Raw genomic sequence first — 21,838 nt, forward strand, 5'->3', positions numbered from 1 at the left:
AAATTATCAGTAGAAAAAGCTTCCAAGAAAAGTAGGAGATTGTCCATGTACTCAAGAGTCAGATGCCTTTATAGAAGGCAGGTTGGCCAAATACAGCTCATGCTATAATCAAGTGTAAACAGTGGGGCTCAAAGTGATGTAATGGAAAGGCATTTAATGGCTTGTCATACAAACACAAAGCTAGATGAGATGACCTAATGGTCTCTCTGGTCCTTTAAGCCCAATGAATATATGAAAAATATCAGTAATGAAAACCAGATAGTCATCTTGAAAATAAGATGTATGAAAAACAAACATCATACTTGGCAAGGATGCTACCATAATTCAGTGATACAAACAGTTGTATTCACAGAAATCCAAATACCTGGTTGGATGTGGATAAGAAAACAGTACAAAATATCACACAGGAAACCATTTTTTTTTTTAATTTCTCCCCCCCACTTTTCTCCTTTTTAAAACTCTCTCCTCCTTTACCTCCTTCTCGGTGAAGACATTTTGAAATACAAATTTCAAAGAATCATATTTTCCTTAATTGTTAAATCTGTTTGCACTGATGAGCATAGGCTTAGTTTCTGGAACTGCCTGCTTTTCAGAACTCACAGGCACTTGTGTAGATCTCCTGATTTCCAGTAATAATTTTTAAGATTGCCATCTTCACCAAAAGAGGCAACGGTTAACAGGGAAGACAAAACGATGATATCTCAACTATTATCTGCAGTAATTTACTGCAATAGTATCTAGTCTTTCATGGAGTTTGAATATCAATGAGTTAAAAACTCTTCCCAGTATTACAATGGCTAGGAGACAGTAAAAATGGCACTTTGTTTTAATAACAGAAGCCTTTGTAAGAACAGTTATAAAAGGCCTTGTAGGTAAAGAAAACAGCACCTCTGCTTATCTGGATTAACACTATTTAAGAAATAAAGACACATCAGATAGGAATTAAAAGCAAGTCTTTCTTCTTAAATGTGTAGCTATAAATAAATGTATCATCATTCTTTCTGTATACCATTTCATTCTGCTTTTGTTAGGTTATTAGCAATTTTCAAAAATGTCTCTATTCTTGAACATAAGTGACAGAATCCAGGAGAGATTTTGCCTTTGGTAGAGGAGCAGTGAGCATTCTGCTTTCTTCTGTTGGCTGCAAAAGGGCCTCTTCTGAAAATGGAGACAAGAAGGGCCACTGTTTCAAAGTCTGGCACTGAGTAAGATTAAGAACCAACAAATATAACTGTACACCATAGCGTATGGACATATTTAACAGCAGCAGATAGTAAGAGTCAGTGTGTTTTCTCAGTTATTTTTCAACAAACCATTTTTCTTTGTTGTTTCTTAAAGAAAGCAAGGAAGCATGGTCCAAGGACTGAGATGTACTATATTCAGTTCTTAGTCAAAATGTGAGGTTTATTTTGAGGTATTCCTAAATTCAATAGCACTTGAAAAATTAATATCAAATGAGTTTGGATTTTTTAGGAATAGCTTGTAACTTTCATATTTGTAGCACAAGATTGTTAGAACAACTTTGGGTTAAAAAACAGCTGATCATGCTGCTGGACAAGAAAAGAAAAACAAAACTTCCTTACTTCAGCTCTTCCTCCACTTTGGACCCTTTCTGAAATGAGCTCTCACTTGAAAACCAGATGCATAATTCTTTTTTTTAATATAGTTTGAAAACTTAGCTGCCATAAGTAAATTCTTTTTTCATCTTGTCTCTTGTAATCTCATCCATTGTTTTTGCATATTGGCATTTTTCTGTTGCTACTTTTCTTCTTTTTTCCCCCATCTAAATATTTTTTTTAATTGCTGAACTAGTATCTAAAAAGGTACTTCAAATAAAATGTATTCTGGAATTTGTGGATATGAAAGCTTTTTAGTTTGTTCCTCCTTAGTGATCTGTAGCCATAGAGAAAGCATGTTGAGTATTGTGAATGTGTGGTCTCACAGCTACATCTAGCATAGCTTAGTTTAGAGTTACTCTTTTTCCCTTGGCACTTATCCACAGGGGAGGGAATGCAGTATGTAATCATGATACCCTGTTAATTTTGAAATATGAAATAATTACAAAATTTCAATTAATTTGTTTACTAAATTTAAAGTCAGATGGTGTTTGAATATTCCTTGTATGTGCTTTATTCTGTAGTTCAACCTTATTTAAGCGTTCACAGTGCAATGTAACGCACTAGAATCACCTCATCCTTAGAAGCAGTTGTCAGAAAAATATGGGCCTGCCTGGTAGAATGTATTAGCCCAATACATTGTCTCCATTTTATTATGAAGCTGCTGGGGAAGCTGTGATATACAGCACTGTCATTACAGATCTATTGTTAGAAGGGTTCTGCAGTCTTCTGTGTGCTGCCATTAATTTATAGCAGTAAACAACATGTAGCCCTCCAACTGCAGCAAAGCAGAATCTTTTAATGAGGTGGATGTTATTACCACAATAAATCAGTGCATTCGTGTAATGTATAATTCAATGTGTGTATTCCCACTGTAACTTCTCTGAGTAAGCTGATAGTGTATCATTGTCAGTGCACAGCTTCATGGTTCTTTCTTTTTTTTTCCCTAAGCTTTCTTTCATTTGGGGACTTTTATTATTTGCTTGCAAATAAATGTGACATGTCTTGATAGTTGTCCTGTTGCAGGCTTCAGAAACCAACTGTAACAATAACAGCCAAAATCAATACTGTGGATTCTGGCTATATGGATCTCTGCATGATACCATTATTTTTTTTTTTATCATTTTTCTGAAAAGAGAATGAAATCAATTCTAATTGGGTTTAGCTTTATATTCAAGGAATGTAATTCTGTAACTATTGATTTGGGCTATTCTCATTTGGAGAGTAATAAAAATATGGGCAGATAAAGAGAATACATAAAATGTAACAGAACCATGCAGCACAATACTGTTTCTATTTTTAATTCATATAATTTGTCTACCAATAACCTTCTTTCTTCTTTTTTTTCCCTCAAGCAAAGCTGAGTCTGTAGGGAAAATCAGTACAGATGGAGATACCAAAATGGTTCTTGGAACAAAGAGACTTGGAGTTAGTTTCATTCTTCCCTGGAATAAATTTGCTAAATCAGATAAAAATTTTTTTACACAGGAACCACTTCTCTTAAAGGGTTATATTCCCAATTAGTGAACTGCAAAAATAGTAATTAACTTAAGATGTTTTCTTTATCCTATGCAATGTGAAAGCCTCTCCTAAGTAAAAAATGTAAGATTAGATCTTAGGTCATGCATACATCTAATCTATCCTAGAAGAGAAAATACTTTGAAGCTTGTATGCCAAATTTCACGTGAGCTGCAAAGAAGCAGTTATTTGAATAACAATAATCTGATTAGCAGACATAGTTTTTCACTTGAACTATGGTTCAATTAATGACTAGGTTACTGATACTTTTGTTCAAGGACTTTGAAAGTTTTTCCTTACCTTGTAGGGCATTCTTAAGTATAGTCATTCTTGCAGAACAGAAAGGAGAAAACATTTTTGTGTGCTTATCCTTCAGTTATACTTGAATGCATCCATTGTCTGTACATAATTTATATTAATAACATACAGTGTGCTCCGTATGTATACAGAATGGTATTGCATATATGTTTTGCAAGTATATGCAAAGATATTTTAAACTTTTTACAGCATTTTATACATTGAATGGCTAAATTCACGTTTAGGTTTCTTAGTGATTTATGCGATGTGTACTCATTTTTCAAAATCCTTTATGTAAAAATCTGCTAAAGAAATGCACAGTTTTAGAGAATAATATATGATATTTCTTACATTTGAAGAAATTCCTGGGTGTTTATGTCCTGGGTATGTGCTGAACAAAGAATAACAATATTGGTGAAAGTGGAATAGACTTTTTTAGTCCTATGTACTTTATTTGCTTCTTTTATATCAATGCTTTCATACAGAAATTCTGCTATTTTATTTGTCTATTTCAAAGTTTCAAGTTCTATCCATTAAGTAAAATTTGTCTTGAGTTGATAAGTAGAAAATATAGAAACAAGAATAGTAATATAAAAATTCCATGTGCACTGTTAATATTCTTCCACCCTGTTGGTCACTAATTTTTTCCCCAAAAATATCCAAAGGTGTTTCTTGTTGTTGCTTACAAGTTGCTTAATAGTGTATTTAACCTGCACACATATCCACAGGCACACAATTTAACCACTCTTTGCCCAAGATGTTCCACTGTGAAGTGGTTTTTTAGTCTTTGACTTGAACCAGCAGTAAATAGAAATGAAGTTCATATGAATGCAGAAGACACTTTTCCCATCCCAGTGTGTGCCTGTGCATGGAATCCTGGTTTGAAATACACAGATCTGTTTGGGTGTTTATACAATCCAACACCTGCTTATGCAAAACACCAAAACCCCTCTTTTGCATGCATGCTGATAATTTTGGTTACCAAAAAGAGCAAGGGGAGTATGATGTGATAATAGGTCATTTTATCTTTGTTTACTTAACCTACATATATATATATATTTTTTTTTTTAAACCTTGTAGCCTATTGGAGCTTTGAACCCAAAGAGAGCAGCGTTCTTTGCTGAGAGATATGAATCATGGGAAGATGAACAGGTTCCAAAATTTCACTATGGCACACATTATTCAACTGCAAGTTTTGCACTCACATGGTTATTAAGAATTGTAAGTATATCTTTTGAAAATGCTTTTCCTTTAAATGATGCTGAAAGCAACACATAGCTAGGAATGAATAAACTAAAACTCAGTGGCATAGGAGAATACTAAAATTTTCGTGTAATAGTAGTGTAGAGTAAATGTATTCCAAAGCTTGAGCAGATTTTAATTTTTATGGTGCAGCCTTTTCAAGTCAGTAAAGCTTTTTCTCTCTAAAAAATTGCTTATTAGTATCCATTCTTGCACAACTTTAAACATGGTTAACTTTCTTTCTTTCTTTCTTGATAATTTCTGAGTGAACCATGTGTTGAACGTTTGTGGTTCTTAGTGAATGTATTTAATTTTCACCTCCTAATGAGTGTGAGTTGGTTTCTGATGATCATGAAATTCTGTGGTGTAAATAGCTTATTTTTCTTTTAGATCTGCTGATATGTATATGGAAGTAACTTCTGAGATGATACATATTGATAATATATTGGTTAAACAACATGTTTTTCTGTAAAATTGAAAGGCGATTTATCTCCTAGAAAGTAATTTCTTTGGGAAAGCGTTAGCAGCACATCATTAATTAAAGCTTGTTAGAATGTACAAACATACATAAATCCTCAAAGTAATTTATAGTGCTTAGCTAATTTCAAGCAATTATCCACTAATATGTGCTTAAGTGTTCTTTAACTAAGAGGAGGCTTTTAAATCTTTCAAACATTTTTCTTTTCTAAATCATAAATTACATATTTAAGGAATAGCTATCATAATGCTATCTGTATTGAATGCGTTCAGTCAGTCATCTGTATTAATAGATCATCTTGAACAAAATAAAACACATCTTATTTTTGTGACATGGTAGTTTTAAAAAGTATATAAGGTAAAAATATTGAGCTTTTTCATGTTTTTGGGAGCAGTGTGACAACTGACTGTAGCTTCTCATCCAGCCTGTAAATACCTTCTTTTATTTGCTTTCCTGTATCTGAATATGTATGCATGGAGGAGGAATGAAAACATGTATTAAACAAATAAGTTGCAGTTTGTATTTCTCATTCTTGGATAATATAATTAACTTTTTGTAGTTAATGATGTGTCTGCCAGAATAGCATCATTAATAACCAAATCCCAAAAGAAAAAAAATCCATTTTCCCACTGAAATTCCTGAAGAAATTAATTGCTGTTTTTAATTAATCTTTTTATATATATTTAGGAGCCCTTTACAACACTTTTCCTAAATCTGCAAGGTGGGAAGTTTGATCATGCAGACAGAACTTTCTCATCTGTTTCAAGAGCATGGCGCAATAGTCAGCGTGACACTTCTGATATCAAGGTAAAAACTTTCTGGAAAGGTGTTATCATATTTTATACTGCATTTGCCTTTATTGTAGCTGTGATCATAGCACTACAGGTTATGAAAAAAGGAAGAAGATCTGGAGCTATTCTACCACTTTGGAAAAGATGCAAGGGAAATGACACATGGTTTTACTTCTGTTAGAATATTTCAGTGTATTCTTTTGTAAAACCTTATCAAACATTTTTAGCCCTGTTGTGGTTTAGGTAGGTAGGCACTGAAGGAAGGAATGAGGTAAACAAATAGTTTGGGATCTGAGGGATATTTTGAACTGTAGAGGAAAATGAGGAGACAAGGATATTGACAGTGGTGGGAAAGCTGTATTGACCTTAAATCTAAGATCAAAGAGTAATAGTAGAATTGTTTTTTTAAAGGAAGGAAGGATAGAAAAGTGTGAAGAATATCAGAGGCTAACTCAAGAATGTCATGCAACTAGCAAATCACATAAGTAATCATTCTATGACTCTATACATAGTGAGGAGAAAATTAAGTATATAAATATAGTGCTGAAAAAGTAATGTCTTTCTTGCATCCATGAGTCCCCACCAAAGAATCAATGTCAACCAGCGACTACTGAAATTAATACCACTTATAAAAATACAAAATGTCTATAGCAAATTGGGAAAGAACAGATTAGAAAATACAAGCACGTTAGATTTTTTTGAGTTTGCTGATCATTATGGACTTCATTCTTTTGTACCTACAAGACTGGCAAGCAACATTTCAGAGTGCCTTTTTGTTTCATTTTGTTTTGTTTGGTTTATTTTTTGAGAAAGGGAGGAGACGAGAGGTAGCAGTGGTGGGCAAATTAAGTATTTATTTATGAGGTGAGTTTAACTGCAATTTGCAGAAAAATACTTGTGCAAATAATTAGACTATGTTTGAGTACCAAGAGGATAACAAGGAGACAAGCAAATGAAGCACGTATTTATCAAGACTAGATTATGTCAAAGCAGTCACAGCTTCTGATGGAAAAGGTAACAGACCTTATAAGCAGAGAAGCAGCAGACAGTTATCTTAGTTTCTGAAACTGTCTCATGAGAAAGGTGGGAAAACTTGATCTAAAAGAATCCATTGTATCTGGAGAATAGTTACCAGTGGTTCATTATTAAAATTCAAAGATGTATTGAGTGCAGTTCCTGATAATAACAGGTTAGGCCTCAATTTCCATTGATCTTGGATTGGAAGGTACTGAATTGGAAGCATTTCTTGCAGAAGGGAAAAATTATTAGACAAAAGTGTCAGATAAATTTTATTAGGGAAAATGAAATTGTAATTTTCATGCAGATTCTCATACGGTTAGGTAAAAATAAAACATAGGTAACAATCTGCTGTGCAGAAAAAAATACAGTACAAATCAAAAAACAGCAGTAGAGTGGTCGTTCATCACACCAGTGTGAATTAACAATATTGTAGTGTAACAAAAGGTGAGTAATATTTTATAGAAGATACATCAACAGGACACAGTATGACTTTCAAAATACATGAAATACATCTTCAGCTTTGCCCAGCTTTGATAAGGCCTTAGCTGGAGTATTATTTTTAGTGGGAGGAAATCCACACTGAAACAATGATAGCAATGCAAGGTCTTGAAATTAAAATGCAATGAAAGCTAGAGTATCTGTGCGTGTTTTTCTTCTAAAGAAGAGGAGATTGAGGAGGAACCTAGCACTTTTCTACTACTTAGGGCTTCTGCAAGAAAGAAGGGAAAATGTGTGCTGCCCATGCTGGGTAGAATAAGAATTAATGGATTCAAATACCAGGGAGATTTGGATTAGATGTGAAAGTTACCTTTCTAACAGAACAAATTGAATCACCGAATGCTTCCCCCTGGGGGTGTGTGTGTGTATGTGTGTCAGAAATGTTTAGATATCTCTTGGAAATAATGTATGTGCAAGATGGTTTTACCTTTAGAGGTATCCCTACTATTATGGGTGGCCTCTTGAAGTTGCTTGCAGCTTTCTGAGTCTGTGAATTGACATGAACTACATTATACTGCTATGAAGCATCTGAATGAGTGTTAAGATTGCCTAGAGGAATCTGTTCATGAGCTGGATGAGCAGCCAGGAAGGGGGTGAGGTAGGATTTCCTAGGACATGTTGAAAGAATTAGGAAAGAAAAAGTTGAAAAGGCACAGAACCATCCTTGTTGGAAATACCTATATCCCCACTATTTCACTACATCTGTGAAAACCAAGTTTCCTGATATTTGGTATTTCTGGTCTATCTTGTAAGTGTTTGTGAAGTGCATGACTAAAGTGTCCCATATGCTTCTATAGGTTTTCTACATTGGGAATTTCAATGTGTCAGCTTACTAGTGATCGAACGTGTTTAGTTGATGCATGCATCAGAGAGCCTAAGTAAAGTATATTATGTATTCATGTAGTTAATGGTAATATCATACTGTATACATGATTTTAAATAGAATTATTTACTAATTAAAAAAATTGAAATAGACGTTGCTGCCAAGATGAAATCAGTGACACAAGTCTTGAGTGGTACGTTTTGCGTTACTGTTTTCATGTGTCAAGAACATGGGCAATTGAAGCAGTAACTTCCATAGGAAACAATCCATGGCTAGCCAGAATGTTTTCTTTCCCCATCTTGCATGATGTGTGTACATGTGCATGCATATCTGTATTTGGGAAGGAAGGAGAAGGAAGACAGGGAAGGAGTTAAATGAATACAGATCTTGCTGGTTTTGATCCCTTGCAGGGGAAATGAAGTTTCCCATGTTTATTCTTCATTTAGAGCTCCTTTCCCACCAAGTTTACAGCCAATAAATATTATGAAACATGACACCCATAAGTTTTAGACTTATTTCATGTAATCTTTGAGTGTCATTTGCTGTAGCCATTTTGTGATAGTACTCTCTAATGGTCTGTCCAGAAAGGATTGAGTGCATTATCATTTGCTATTACCTTAGCATAAAATATTGCAGTCAAGAAAATGCCATTTTCTGAACCAAGTTGAGTTCTGATAATTTCCTTACAATTCTGGAGTGGAAAGCTGCCTTCTGCATCACGAAAGTCAAAGAGATGATGTCTGTGGAATTAAAGAAAAGAGAGCCTGGAGTTCTTAACATTTCTAGATTGTACATTAATAAAGAAATGGTGTATAGAAAAGCTGTCTAGTTTGTATCCACTTCTTTTTCAATAGATGGAAAAACCGGAATGTGTATTTTAACCATCTTATATGGAAAAGTACTAGAAGAACTTGATGCTGGAAAATCAGTCTGTCATGGTTTAAGCCCATCCTGTCAATTCAGCCATGCAGCCCTTGCTCCTTCCCCTCCTTTCCCCCCCACTCCCAGAAGCATGCAGAGGAGAATCAAAAGAGTGTAACTCCCACGGGTTGAGAGAAACACAGTGCAGTAACTACGGTATAACACAAAACCACTGCTGCTACCACCAGTAATAATAATGATAAGGGAAATAACAAGGGAAGAGAATACACCCGCTGACAGATACCCAGCCCGACTTTGGCAGTGATCTAGCCCTTCCAGGTAACTGCCCCCAGTTTACATACTGGGCATGACGTGCTGTGGTGTGGGATACCTCTTTGGCTAGTTTGGGTCAGGTGTCCTATCTCTCCTTCCTTCCAGCTTCCCTTCCTCCCTGGCAGAGCATGAGACTCAGAAAGTCCTTGGTCAGACTAAACATTACTGAGCAACAACTAGAAGCATCTTTGTTGTCAGCGCTGTTTCCAGGCTGAAAATCAAAACCACAGCACTGCACCAGCTACTAAGAAGGAGAAAAATGACTGCTACTGATGAACCCAGGACAAGTCTTTTTAAGGCCAGGTTGTATAGAGTCTTGGGTGGCAAGATTTAGTGTGTGGTGTCCCTGCCCATGGCAGAATGGTTGGAACTAGATGATCTTAAGGTCCTTTCCAGCCCTAACTGTTCTATGACTCTATGAGCCTGTAGTTAGTTAAGGATATGAAATAGACTGAATTGGGAGCATAAATGTAGTCAGCTACTGTGGCTGATTAAATAATATTAAGGATTTTGGCCATAAGCTCTCTGGATTCCTGTTGATACTTCTACAGCTAATGAAAACCTAATAGTTTAATGCATTGATTTATAGAAATGTAAAAGATTTGTGAAGCCACTTTTAAGACCTTTAAAGTGGCAGGCCAAAGTGAATGAAAATGTATCTTAATGCTTGGGGAGTAGGGTGCAGAAAGGAAAAATGAAGGGCTTACTTATATTCCAGCTAGAAAAAAGAAGAAAAAAAAAGAAGTGCATTTTCTCAGAACCATTGGGCTGATCACAGGAAATTGGTTCTCTTTGCTTCTTGCTTGAAGAGAATAAAGTTAGTTATTGATGATCACTGTCCTAAGATTATTGTTAAACTTAGTTTGAGGCATCATATAATACAACAAGGCCTAACATGAGCTAGCTGTGGAAGCAACTCTTGTCGGCTGGTATCACTTCAACAGAGAAAGCTAAAGCATATGTGTGGTCACAACCAGTCTTTGTCAATATCCTGTGAAAGTCTTGAATCGATGATCAAAGCAATAAAGTAATGCTGCATTGTAATATAACCTTTGGTTGAACTTTTCAAATTTTGATTTCCAGTGGTGATATGTTGCATAAAATTTAATTTCCTCATTGTCCCCATCCATTTCTTTAAGGAATGCAAATTGAAAATCCTGTGGAAGTTTGCTAGTGTCTCGCTACTACTCTGACATTGTTATTTACTAATTAACTGTTCCCTTTCAATTATTAACTGTGGGTTTCTTAAGTTGAATCTTCTGCAATGAATAATATTAAATGTATTTCAGTTCTGTGAGAGTACCACTTAGTATCTTCAAAGTACTAGATAGGCATAGCCATTAACTCATATAGTTACTTCTTGATTTACATTTAGTGCAAACAACCCTTGTTAGTTTTGTTAATACTGTATAAAAAACAAACATGGATAGCCTGGCACTGTTTAACAGAAAAATAGTTTGTGGCTTTGATTAAGTTCCAAAATACGGAAGTTAGGTCTGTCTGTTTTTGTGTGTTGCTGTTTTAATTTGCTGAATGAGTAGATTTACACATACTTGTTCAGAAGCAGGTATTATTTCTGGTTTGGCAGCTAACCTATTGTGATAAATTTATTTATCATTATACTAATTGTTACCCAGGTGGCTCTTTGCATATGTTTTCTCTTTTCCAAGTGTAGCACTCTGGATTTATTAATTTATTTAAATACTATATATGCAGTTTTTCAATATTGTTTGAAATTTTCTTGCCTTCTTAATGTCATCTGGAATTTTGTTACTGCACCGTCTGTGCCAGGTCATTAATAAGATTATTGACTGGTATTAGGAACATGGTAGACCCCATTACCAAGTCTTCACAGTTTGACAGTGAGCTATTGGTATCTGCTCTTGGAATATGGATTTCCAGCTTGGGTACTCCAACATTATTGTAACCTAATCTAATCTCCATTTCTCTACTTTGCTTGGAAGAGTGTCATGGGAGACTGAGAGAGTCTCACGGGTCTTTCTCAAAAGTGAAGCAGGACCTTACCTATTTTTGTCTCACCATCCACTATGGCAGTTAACTTTGAAAAGAAAACTAGATTGGCTTAATGGGAGTGATTTTTTACCATTTTTAACCAAGTTACAATTATTAATATAGAGTTATCTACTGTTCTTCATGCCTTTTCCTCTGCTGCTTTGTGTATGATCTTTTTGTATGTGCGTATGGGTTGGAGGGGTTTTTTTGGTGCATTTGATTAGTTTTGTTCAAAGGGAGATGCTAGAAAACCATAAACTTACAGAAAGCATTAGTAAAATCCAGTTTTGCTATTCTAGATTGTTCTGTCATAAAATGGGTACTAATTGTGATACAATACATATCAGGGACAGCTATTGTGAGGCTGGTTATCATGTTATTGAATAGCTAAACTGATATCTCATGTTTGGCAGGTTATGAACCTTTCTCTTGTCTTGAGGTTCTCATAATATAACCTAACAGTTTAATTTTTAGGTTCAGTAATGCTGTTTTGGCAAGTTAGCTATATTATAAAACTCATTAGCATCACATTATTTTGGACATTTTTTCTTTAAATCAAACTTCCTGTTTAAAGTTTCTTTGAATTGTAAAGGTATTAAACAATGTCTGCTATAATGTGTAGATTGTCTTGAGCTTCTGGGTGTGTGCTGGTATTATAAAGTGGGTATCAGGAGTAGACAAACACTAGTGAGATTGAAGGAGAAGGGTTTGGCCAAGATTCTTCAGGAGTGTCATGGGAAGGGCCTGCTTACTGTACTTTAAACTTGTGGGAACATAGTTATCTTTATAACCTGCTGTAAAATTTGGCTAAAATTGACCAAGAAACTTAAGATGTTGTTGGAGGAAATGAAGTTTGCTGTAAATAGGCCAATGAGAACATGTGAGCTGCAGGATTGAGTAAGACTGATTGAAAGACATTTTAAACAATGTGTTTAAACCTTGGTACTAGAGGCAAGAAACTATAGTTCCAATCTGCTGGAACATTCAGAAACTGGAGGATGACAAATTTCATTACTTTCTTTAAAATATATGTTAAAGAAAAGGTTGAACCTCTGCTAAATGGCAACTCATGCTTATTGAAACAGGCTGCCTAACATACGCGTGCTCAAGACACCCTGTAACCTTATAATCTTTTCTGCATTTGCTTTGAGTTGTTTTATACTTCTCCATCTAATAGATGGGAGTTTCAGAATTTACAAAGAATGAAGTTGCTGCCAAACTGACAATATTACTTTTGTGCAGGAGAAATTGCATGTCATATTACTAGCAAGGTCAAAGGTCCAAGAGCAATGACTAGCAAAATTCAGAAGCTGGTACATTCAGATTTTTAATATAAACTGTGTGTGCGGTGTAACAAAACTTTTAACATATTTACAATGCAGATCTTTGGTTTTCATGAAAGATTTGTTTTTCTGTAAAATGGTGCCAAGATCCATAACAGGAAAATAGTTGTCTGAGAAAAAAATTAGTAATTCTAAATTCAGTCAGATCTGTGTATGGTAATTTGTAGGAATTGCAGTTGTTAAAAGTATTGACATCTGGGTGTATGAATAAGAAAGTTCCATCCAATATCTGTGGTTACTTCTTTATACCCAGCCATAATTCTGTTGAAAAGGAAACAAATACTTTTAATATTTGTTCCAAACTTTTTGTATAACTGCTGAAACAATAAATGTCGAGTAAGTTATGGACAAATTTGCTGAAGTCCAAAGGAGAATGACCAGAAATCTAGAAATGACACTGGTGATATAAAGTTGAAGATTTTAGGTTGTTTACTTTGGAGAAAAGAAAAACAAGGACAGAAACGTGCTTTGGCAGTGGCAGTTGTAATGCTTTTGCCTTGCTGGGGATTTTGGCTGGTAGGCACAGTGTACTTCGTTTTATGGAATCATAGAACAACCTCGGCTGAAGGTACCTGGAAAAATCATCCTGTCCGACTTTTTTCAGGGAGTCCTAGGTGATTTTATCTAGCACCTTGCCCAACCCCATCTTGAAAGCCTCCAGTGCTGAGGACTCTACCACAACCCTGGGGTAGTTATTTCAGTGAACAGTAATTCTCAATGTAAATAATTTCTTTCTTACATCGAGATGAATTCTTCTGTATACTTCCTGTTCCCATGTGCTGCTGTGCCACCCTTGGTGCTGGCCTATGTGCTATCAGTTCTTAGTGCAGAAGGAGAATAGTGATTAGAAAGTGCTGTTGGGGATGGAGATAAAGCTGCTCCTATGCATTCACATCTAAAAAGGGGCAGCTGCTGCATGTGTGCAGTCTGAATATGATAAGGAAATGGGCTCCAGCAAGAGCAGACTAGATGTTAGGAAGACCTAGTGGTGTGAATGGATGAATACTAGCAATTCGTAGGATTCCCATCACTGGAAATTTTAAAGGAACAACACAGAGAAGCATCCTTCAAGAATACCTGATTGTAATTTTCTGTGATTGTAAAAGTGGACAAAGTGACCTTCCAAGGTTTCTTCTAGACTTTCTTTTGCTTGAATATAGTAATTTTTGATCTGATTAAGTTAAAAAAATGGAGAAAAGGAAAATAATATATATAAAACTTTTCCTTTCTTTCTCTGTCAAATTAACCATAATGTATAAATAGGATCAATAAATACCATTATATACTTTTACATATATCCTCAGTAAAAAGTAAAATAATTTTGTGTATACATCATCCATGTATTGACTAACAAGATTTAAAGTGCCTTAAAGATGCAAATTCTACTTACTGATCAATAATGAATTAAATATTAATTGTGATTGTCATATATTTCATTAATCTACTAAGTAAACATCTGTATTTTTTATATTTTTCTTTGCTTAGTTGTAAATTATTGAATATTTTAATATTTTCTTTAAAATAGGAAATACTTTAAATATAATCTCATAGGGCTTTAACAGAAGTGTAAGATATTGAAAAAAAGATTCTTCATTAATTCAATTTAGAATCTTAATGAAAACCTACGTAAGTATTTGTCTTAAGTATTTATATATAAAACCTATTTAAGTATCTTGTATAGATTTTTTTTTTCTTACAAGTTGGGGGAATTTTAGGCAATGTCTTGAGGCAATTTCTTAGTTCTGTGAGAAATAACACACAGCAGATGGAGGGACTCATGGGTACTTAGGAAACGTACTTTCCCGCAGTCATCAAAATGATTACATTGAAGTGGGATGAAAAAATGAAATTTGAATTAATTTAATATATCAATATATATTTTTCAAATTATATTTAAATCCCCTAACAGAGGAAATAAAGTGTGGCAATATGAATAAAAAACTAGACTACTAATATGCATTTTTATTATTCTGTTGACAGGTTATATATAGGCTTAATATTGCTTAATGTGATTGTCAAATAATTTAGTTTGAGAATCTGGTATCTTATAAATGTTTTAATATGGTTAGGGATGTGTCACTCTTTCTTTGCAGATCACATAACTCTGCTTCAAAATGCATTTGTCATTTTCTAAACAAAAGAAAAGAATAAAATAACATTTCATTATGTTAAAGAAACAAAGTATCTTGTATAGATTTTTTTATGTGTGGTGGCAAACATGAAACTGAATTACCCCTGTTAAATTGATCTTCTTTTGTTACCTTTTTTTGTAAAAATAATCTTTTTAGTGAAACTTCCTTAATTTGTGGTAGGGGCAATTTTTGTTAGAGAAAAGCTGTATTTTAATTATACACAGAATTTTCTAAGCATTTTAATAAGAATCCTGATCTGGCAGTTTATTAAAAAAGAAACCAAACCAAAACACTGTGCTGTGTGTTAGATTCATATTGATACTCACTGTGAGCTCTACCAGTTGTAATGAAATAAAAATCATGGCAGGAAGAGTGAAGTATTGCTTATCATAAGGCTGTCAGTCTCTATTGGATAGAACTTGTGGATTCCATCAGAGGTATTTCTGAAACTAATTTTCAATGCAGTTGTGCTATAGCAAGAGCTTCAACAAATCATACAGATGTTTTCACTTTTTCTGTAAAATCATATAAACAAATGGGGACAGTTCTGTAAATGTACTGAGTATGTAAAATTTCAGAAGGGATTCAGTAGAATTAGAAAAAGTTCAATTGGAAGGGAAGGCCTCCAGATGGAGCAAGACTGAGTCAAGATTGATTGAGTGGACTAGAGTCCATTAGCTTGCAAAAACAGATCACTGAGGAAGAATATGGTAATACAGGTATATAGTACCCAAAAGGGCATACAGAACAATGGATAAGTTATTAATATTTACAGGTTTTCACAATATGAGTACTAGAGCCATCCACTGGAGCTGTTAGGAAGCAGTTTTAGAATAGCCAAAGGAAAAAACTTTGTAGACAAAACTACACTGTGGAACCCATTATTAATGATTTTAAAAATCAGAAGCATGGATTTGTTCAAAACCATTTAACTTTAAGAAGCTGAGAGAATATCTGTGGAAAGACTATATTTGCCCTGTGTTAGTCTTCCAATCCTTGTTACTGTTCCAGGTGAGTTACTATGTGAACTTTCATTCTGGCCTCTTGAGGCTGGTCCTGCTCTTCATGTAGTATTTGTGTGAATCCAACTAACCAAGTAACTTCAAACCCAAACCCAATCTTTGTAACATTCTCGGGTGTCCAAAAAGTTCCATTAGTAATGGAGTTACACACGTGAGTCAGCCTCCCCTTAGTGTCAGTCTGTGCATGTAAAGTATGTTAAGAATAAAAAGAGAACACCCCGCAAGTAAGGTTGAAATCTGGTAGAGACTTCAGTTACCAAATACATGCAGAATATTCATAAACTCGATAAAAAAAATTTTTTTTTATCAGGTTTATTCACTTATTTTAGGAAAAACTGTTGGCCTTTAACTAATGTTATTTTGACCCATATAAGGACAGACACTACTACTGGTGCTAGATACTACCCAGAATGGCCTGGCGTATCTGTTTGCACTCCTTTTCCCCATATGTGCTAGCACATGGTCAAGATAAGAAAAGCAGATCATAAAGAAGCTCCTTTTGTAAAAACAGGTCGTTATGGTGACATTGGAAAACTTTCTGAGAACTCATTTCTGGAGTAATAAAATAACATTTTACAAAAAGTTTCTAATAGTCAAACTAACAGAAGTTACTGATATTTCTTAATTTTCCAGGCTGCATATTGTTTCTCTGTAATCTAATGAAAAAAATGTGTTCTAGAAAACCAAATGTTTTCTGATCTTGAAAGAAACTAATGAATAGCTGTACAGATATATATAAAAAATAAAAAAACATCAGTAACATATGTAATGAGCTTATGTTTTAAGTATTCAGAATCATGGTATGGTTTCATATTTGTGGTGCATGCTGTTATTGAATTAATGGTTCAGTGTCTCTGCTTTTTCATTGTTTCTGTCTGTGATGATAAAAACTACAGAAACTTCAGTGTTAAGAGCACTTTTTTCCTACAAATGTTTATCCTTGCTATGTTCTTGTTCTTTCTCTTATCGAATTTAATAGTTTCAGATCTCTTTTTAACAACTATTTGTCAAGCATTTGGTACAGAAGCATGTTTTTACCCTGCCTAGTTAATGAAGGTGACTGTAAACAAAAAGATGTACAATTCAAAGCCAAGCAGTGTTTCACACAAGGATGGAGGTGATAATAGCTTAATTCCTGTTTGATCTTTCCTGTCTTTGCCCTGGCTACTTCAGACTGACCTTGTCCGCAATCTGATGACCTCCGTATTGCGCTCAGCCATTTGGAAAGCTGCCCATGCCATAACTGGCCCTCAGGGGCTATCTGGGGGACCACTGATCCATTGACCCATGTCAAGACTGCGTTTCAGATCTGATCTACTGAGCTTCTGACATAGCTACATACTACACCCACTGTAGACAAAGCCAGTGGGGCACTCTGATTTTTTTCTACTTCTTAAGTGCCATGCGGTTTGCACTTGCTGTATGGAAGCCCAATTTTAGACCAGTCATTTGCTATGGAATACACTTCCTGAAGCAATTACACGTATTGATCCTTTCTTTACAAAGGAAGTAAATTCTCTAATTTAGTGGCTCAGTTTTTCTAAATCCATCAAATTGCCAGGTTTATCAGGTGTATTTAAGTCTCAACATCAAGTTTCACAAAAATAGTTGCATGCCTGTTTACAAAATGGTTAATGAGCTTAATTTTACTTCCTAGCATGTTGTGCTCAATTCTGCACTAGAATGTTCTGTTGTCTGCTTTAAAAAGAAAACAAATTCTTTGTTTAGCCATTAGTGTTACTTGTTTTTTCTCATGTGACTTGGAAGTTACAACTCCTTTGCTGTGTGTGGTTGCATATTTAACTCAACTGTGTTTAGCATAGCAGGTTCTGCCTGCAGAAATGCCGTGGTGAGCTAGCCATGGAGGTGTTAAATGCCATGTTCCCATCCTGTTCAGCACAGGTCTATAGGGGACACGTGTTTAAAGCAGTGATGATCCTGACAAGGAATTTAGTGCATACACAGACCTTGTAAACATGTGGAATTCCTTCTTTTTTTCCTCTTGTGTGTGTGTGAAGAAGAGAAATTATCCACAGTTCTTCCCTGTAATTATAGACTGGACACATAATTAAGTTAATGACCTTTTCATGAAAGAAGAATATTGATTTGATTCAGCTTTGACTGTGTGTGTTTGTTATTTTGTGTTTTTTTGTTTTGTTGGGCTTTTTTTTTCTGAATATGTGGTAAAACTCCAGGTATTTTAGAATTTACAGAAAGTTTATTCCAGGCATTGGATGGTCTTAGATAATAGCCTAAACATTAAGTTCTTAGACACTTTGTGTTAGAGAGAATAATAATAATATAACAGAGTTTTACATATTTGTAATTAATAATAATGGCACTCCTTTCACAACTGTAGACTGCAGTTAGATCAGCACTTTAAGATGTGGATTGTGTTAAAATGCTAAAGTAGTTTCCTCCGACTTCTAAACATCCTTGATCTGTTCTTTTCCACCAAATATTATTTGTACCATGTGATATTCATTACTTTAGCTTTATAAGTTTCTTTGTGCATAATATGCAATTAAAAGCAATATTCTGACTTTTTTTTGGTTTATAGCCTGTTGTGTCTTAGTTCTTTGCTGTGTTAAAAGCAGGGTAAGGATTTATCATATCTAAAGGCTTAAATTTTAGAAAGTATGAAAGAGGAGATTTCCCCCTTCTGGGAGGTGAGGAAGATGTGTGTGGGAGGATTTTGTATATTCTCTTTGCCTAATGCTATTCTAATAATTATTTTTTTAACATGACAAAATGCATCTTCTGACAGAATATATAACATGGCATTGTTTTTCATTTATCTACAGGAATTGATTCCTGAATTCTATTACCTCCCAGAGATATTCGTCAACAGCAACAATTACAATCTGGGAGTGATGGATGATGGAACAGTTGTGTCTGATGTTGAACTTCCACCATGGGCCAAAACCCCAGAAGAATTTGTTCGCATAAACAGACTGGTAAGATGTCTATCTTCTATTGTCTGTCAAGTAACATTTGTCTTGCAAGATTCTGCTGGAATAGTTTAGATCTTTGCTTGCAGTATATAGCTATTTATAGTTTATTTAGGACTATGGCCGAAATCATCTGAGGAAATGTTAGAAGTTTAGGAAGAAAAAAGTTATATAGTATTGCTCAAAAAGGTTTGAGTGTGGTTAAAATACTCAGGAGATCTTATCTCATTTGTATGTCAGCTATTGGGGTTCTAAAATCCTAATAAAATTATTGTTTTACAGAAGATAAACCTTGGAAAAGGTTGTTTAATCATATGAATGCTTTTCACTCTGATTACTTAAATGTAATTTTAGGGTTATTCTTAATTTCATTATTCGTTTAACTCCCAAAGATCAACGAATGCTTCAGGAACAAAGGTTTAATTTTAAATCTTCTGTCACCTCTTCAATTATTCCATTGTTTTGATATTTTTCAGACTGTTTTTTAGGAGAAAATAAAACGGAATACTCCTTTGCCTCCTTCATTCTCCAAACCTATATTACTATTTTCTTCACTGTTATGGCAAATCCTGTTGTTAGCAGTGTCTGTTTTCACTGTGCCCTCTGGGCAGCTTAGTGAATTACAGAATAGATGTTACAGTATCATTGTTGGTGCTTCAGCATATTCTCAAAGCTATTACATTAGGCTTTTTTCAAAAAAAAAAGGATTCTGCATCAGTGGCACTCAAAAATAAATAAATTAGAGAAGTTTCTTCGATGAATTTTGAAAAATGAGGCTGCACTTTTGGTGTGGTAGTCAGCTAACAGGGAAATACTGAATTAAGGCATGGAAGCTCTCAAGAAATTTTCAGATATCAGGCTTAGTTAGACTTGATAACGTCCTGATATTCCTAAATGAGAAAATGGAAACTGAAAAAGTTCTGTTGTTGGCAGAACATCAGACCTCACATTCATAAAATTGCAGAACAGTCACATCAGAAGAAAACTGTGATTTATATTATCAGAATGCTTTACACTGCACTTTTACTGGCGACATGATGCCATCGTTTTCAGAAATGTTATTTGGCCTAGGTTTCTGCAGCCAGTTGTAGGGTGCACCATCACTATACCAAATTAAGTTAGGTGAATTTAGTGGTTTGCTTCATATAGAAGTATGTGCAAATTTTATTTAAACAAGGTATGAAATGCAGTAACATTTAGCAGGACTACTTGGCAAACTATGTTCAAACACAACTTTGATCTTACAGTTGTGCTGATAGGTAGTAGGTTAGGGAGGAAGCCTGACACCTTCTTGAGCTTGGCATGTGTTGGTGATTCAGGATAACCCGAGAAATTAAAAGCTGAGTCCTTAAGCAGATTTGTCAAAGGCAGCGCGTGGCCTTGATCTCTCACAACTGTGGTATTCTAGCTTTTGCATAAAATAGAGTTCTCATTCTGTTAATTACAGATCTGGCTTTCCCCACTGTGAAGTTATTCTCTATCTCCTGCTTCCTCCTCTTCTAAGATTTTAGCTCTTAATTTTCTTCATTTCTAGCAGTGGTGCCAGTTTTTTCTCATCCTCACCTCTCTTTATGCTCAGACCTGCCCTTCCCTCATTCTGCCATCATTTTCCAAAGCCTTTGCTACTAGTGTCTGCCTTTCTTGCTGCTTTCTTTGATATCTCTCCCTTGTGCTATATTCTCAGAATCAGCTTCTATAGGAACATGCAATTTTCAAGTCTCAGATAATTGGGCAGAACAGCAATTTTTTAAGCCTGAAGTTGATTACAAAAGTAAGAAATAATTTACCAAGTGACAGTATATTAAAGGGTCAGATGTCATCCCTTTTGATGACACTATGTCCCTGATACTGTTGCTACAATTCAGATACCAAGTTTTGGTCAGTCTGGTAGCATTAATTTTAAACCTCTGTGCCAGTGATTTGTGTTAACTGCTCTGTGTGCCATTGTTAACCTTAGCATGGTGGTGCTGGTCCTGTTAATGGTGGTATGGATGATGCCTTCTGTAATCTGCCATTTTTGCAGTGGAATAAAACTGAGAAAATTACACGCAAATATTAAATTGCTTTTTCTTATTAATACTTAGTGGATTGGATGCCATCAGCATGAAGTCAGCATTGTTTTATTTTTGAGTGGGTGTTTTTAGGAAGAATGCTTAAAGCTCAGTTCTTCACTATCAAGAAAAGCTTGCTACAGTGTAGCATGGGCTGATTCATCCAGTTAATACTTCCTTACTGCTTCCTGGTTCAGACAACATAGTGATTATAGTATTTTAAGTGCTCATTTTGTAAGCTATCACACAGAGGTATTTTTTCCTTTTGCATTTTGGTTTACAGATCTTACATAATGATTGGAGCTCATGAAAGGCATACTGCTTTGATCTGTGACCTTTTTGTGGTGCTAATCGGGTTCCTGATATCATTATACCTTGCTCATTAATCATATTTCCTGCAGCCCGTCAGCCAGCCAGACAGCCCAAGCCGCCTCTTGCAGCCGTATGTTGGCAGGTTTCTGCTTTTCCAGATTATTACAGTGTGATACTTTGGCTTCTCATAACCAGACCCACATCAAGCTGTGTGCTACAATTAAAGTCAGATGGTCCTCAGGTTGAGCAGGGATATACTGTTGCAGCTGTCTGTCTTTCTGGAACAGACCAGCGCAGAGAACAGATGATATGTAGGACAGTGCATAATAACAGCTTGTACTGTACTGGGTCAATAGCAGGGGTTCAGAACATTAATTGACAGACTGATAGCTGATTTAAAAGTGATTCCCAACCTATTTTTAATTCTTTAAAGTATGTAGTTTAATTGGAATAAATCGCTGCATGTCCTCTGTGTTTGCTCTGAGAGAAAAAGCAGAATGATGTATAATTAAAAAAGGGTTTTGATTGATGGAATGT

At 35.0% G+C, this 21,838-nt stretch overlaps 1 protein-coding gene across 3 annotated transcripts in view; it reads left to right on the forward strand.

The window, feature by feature from the left end:
- Positions 1-21,838, forward strand: part of LRBA (LPS responsive beige-like anchor protein) — a 395,364-nt gene that overhangs the window by 281,078 nt on the left and 92,448 nt on the right. For all 3 annotated transcript variants that reach the window (XM_031046772.2, XM_031046774.2, XM_031046773.2), the window contains 3 exons: positions 4,512-4,652; positions 5,839-5,958; positions 18,792-18,944. In XM_031046772.2, the coding sequence (XP_030902632.2) occupies positions 4,512-4,652; positions 5,839-5,958; positions 18,792-18,944 (414 nt within the window). The remainder of the gene's footprint in view (positions 1-4,511; positions 4,653-5,838; positions 5,959-18,791; positions 18,945-21,838) is intronic.

This window comes from Melopsittacus undulatus, chromosome 7, assembly GCF_012275295.1.
Source record: "Melopsittacus undulatus isolate bMelUnd1 chromosome 7, bMelUnd1.mat.Z, whole genome shotgun sequence".
NCBI classification, from domain to species: Eukaryota; Metazoa; Chordata; class Aves; order Psittaciformes; family Psittaculidae; genus Melopsittacus; species Melopsittacus undulatus.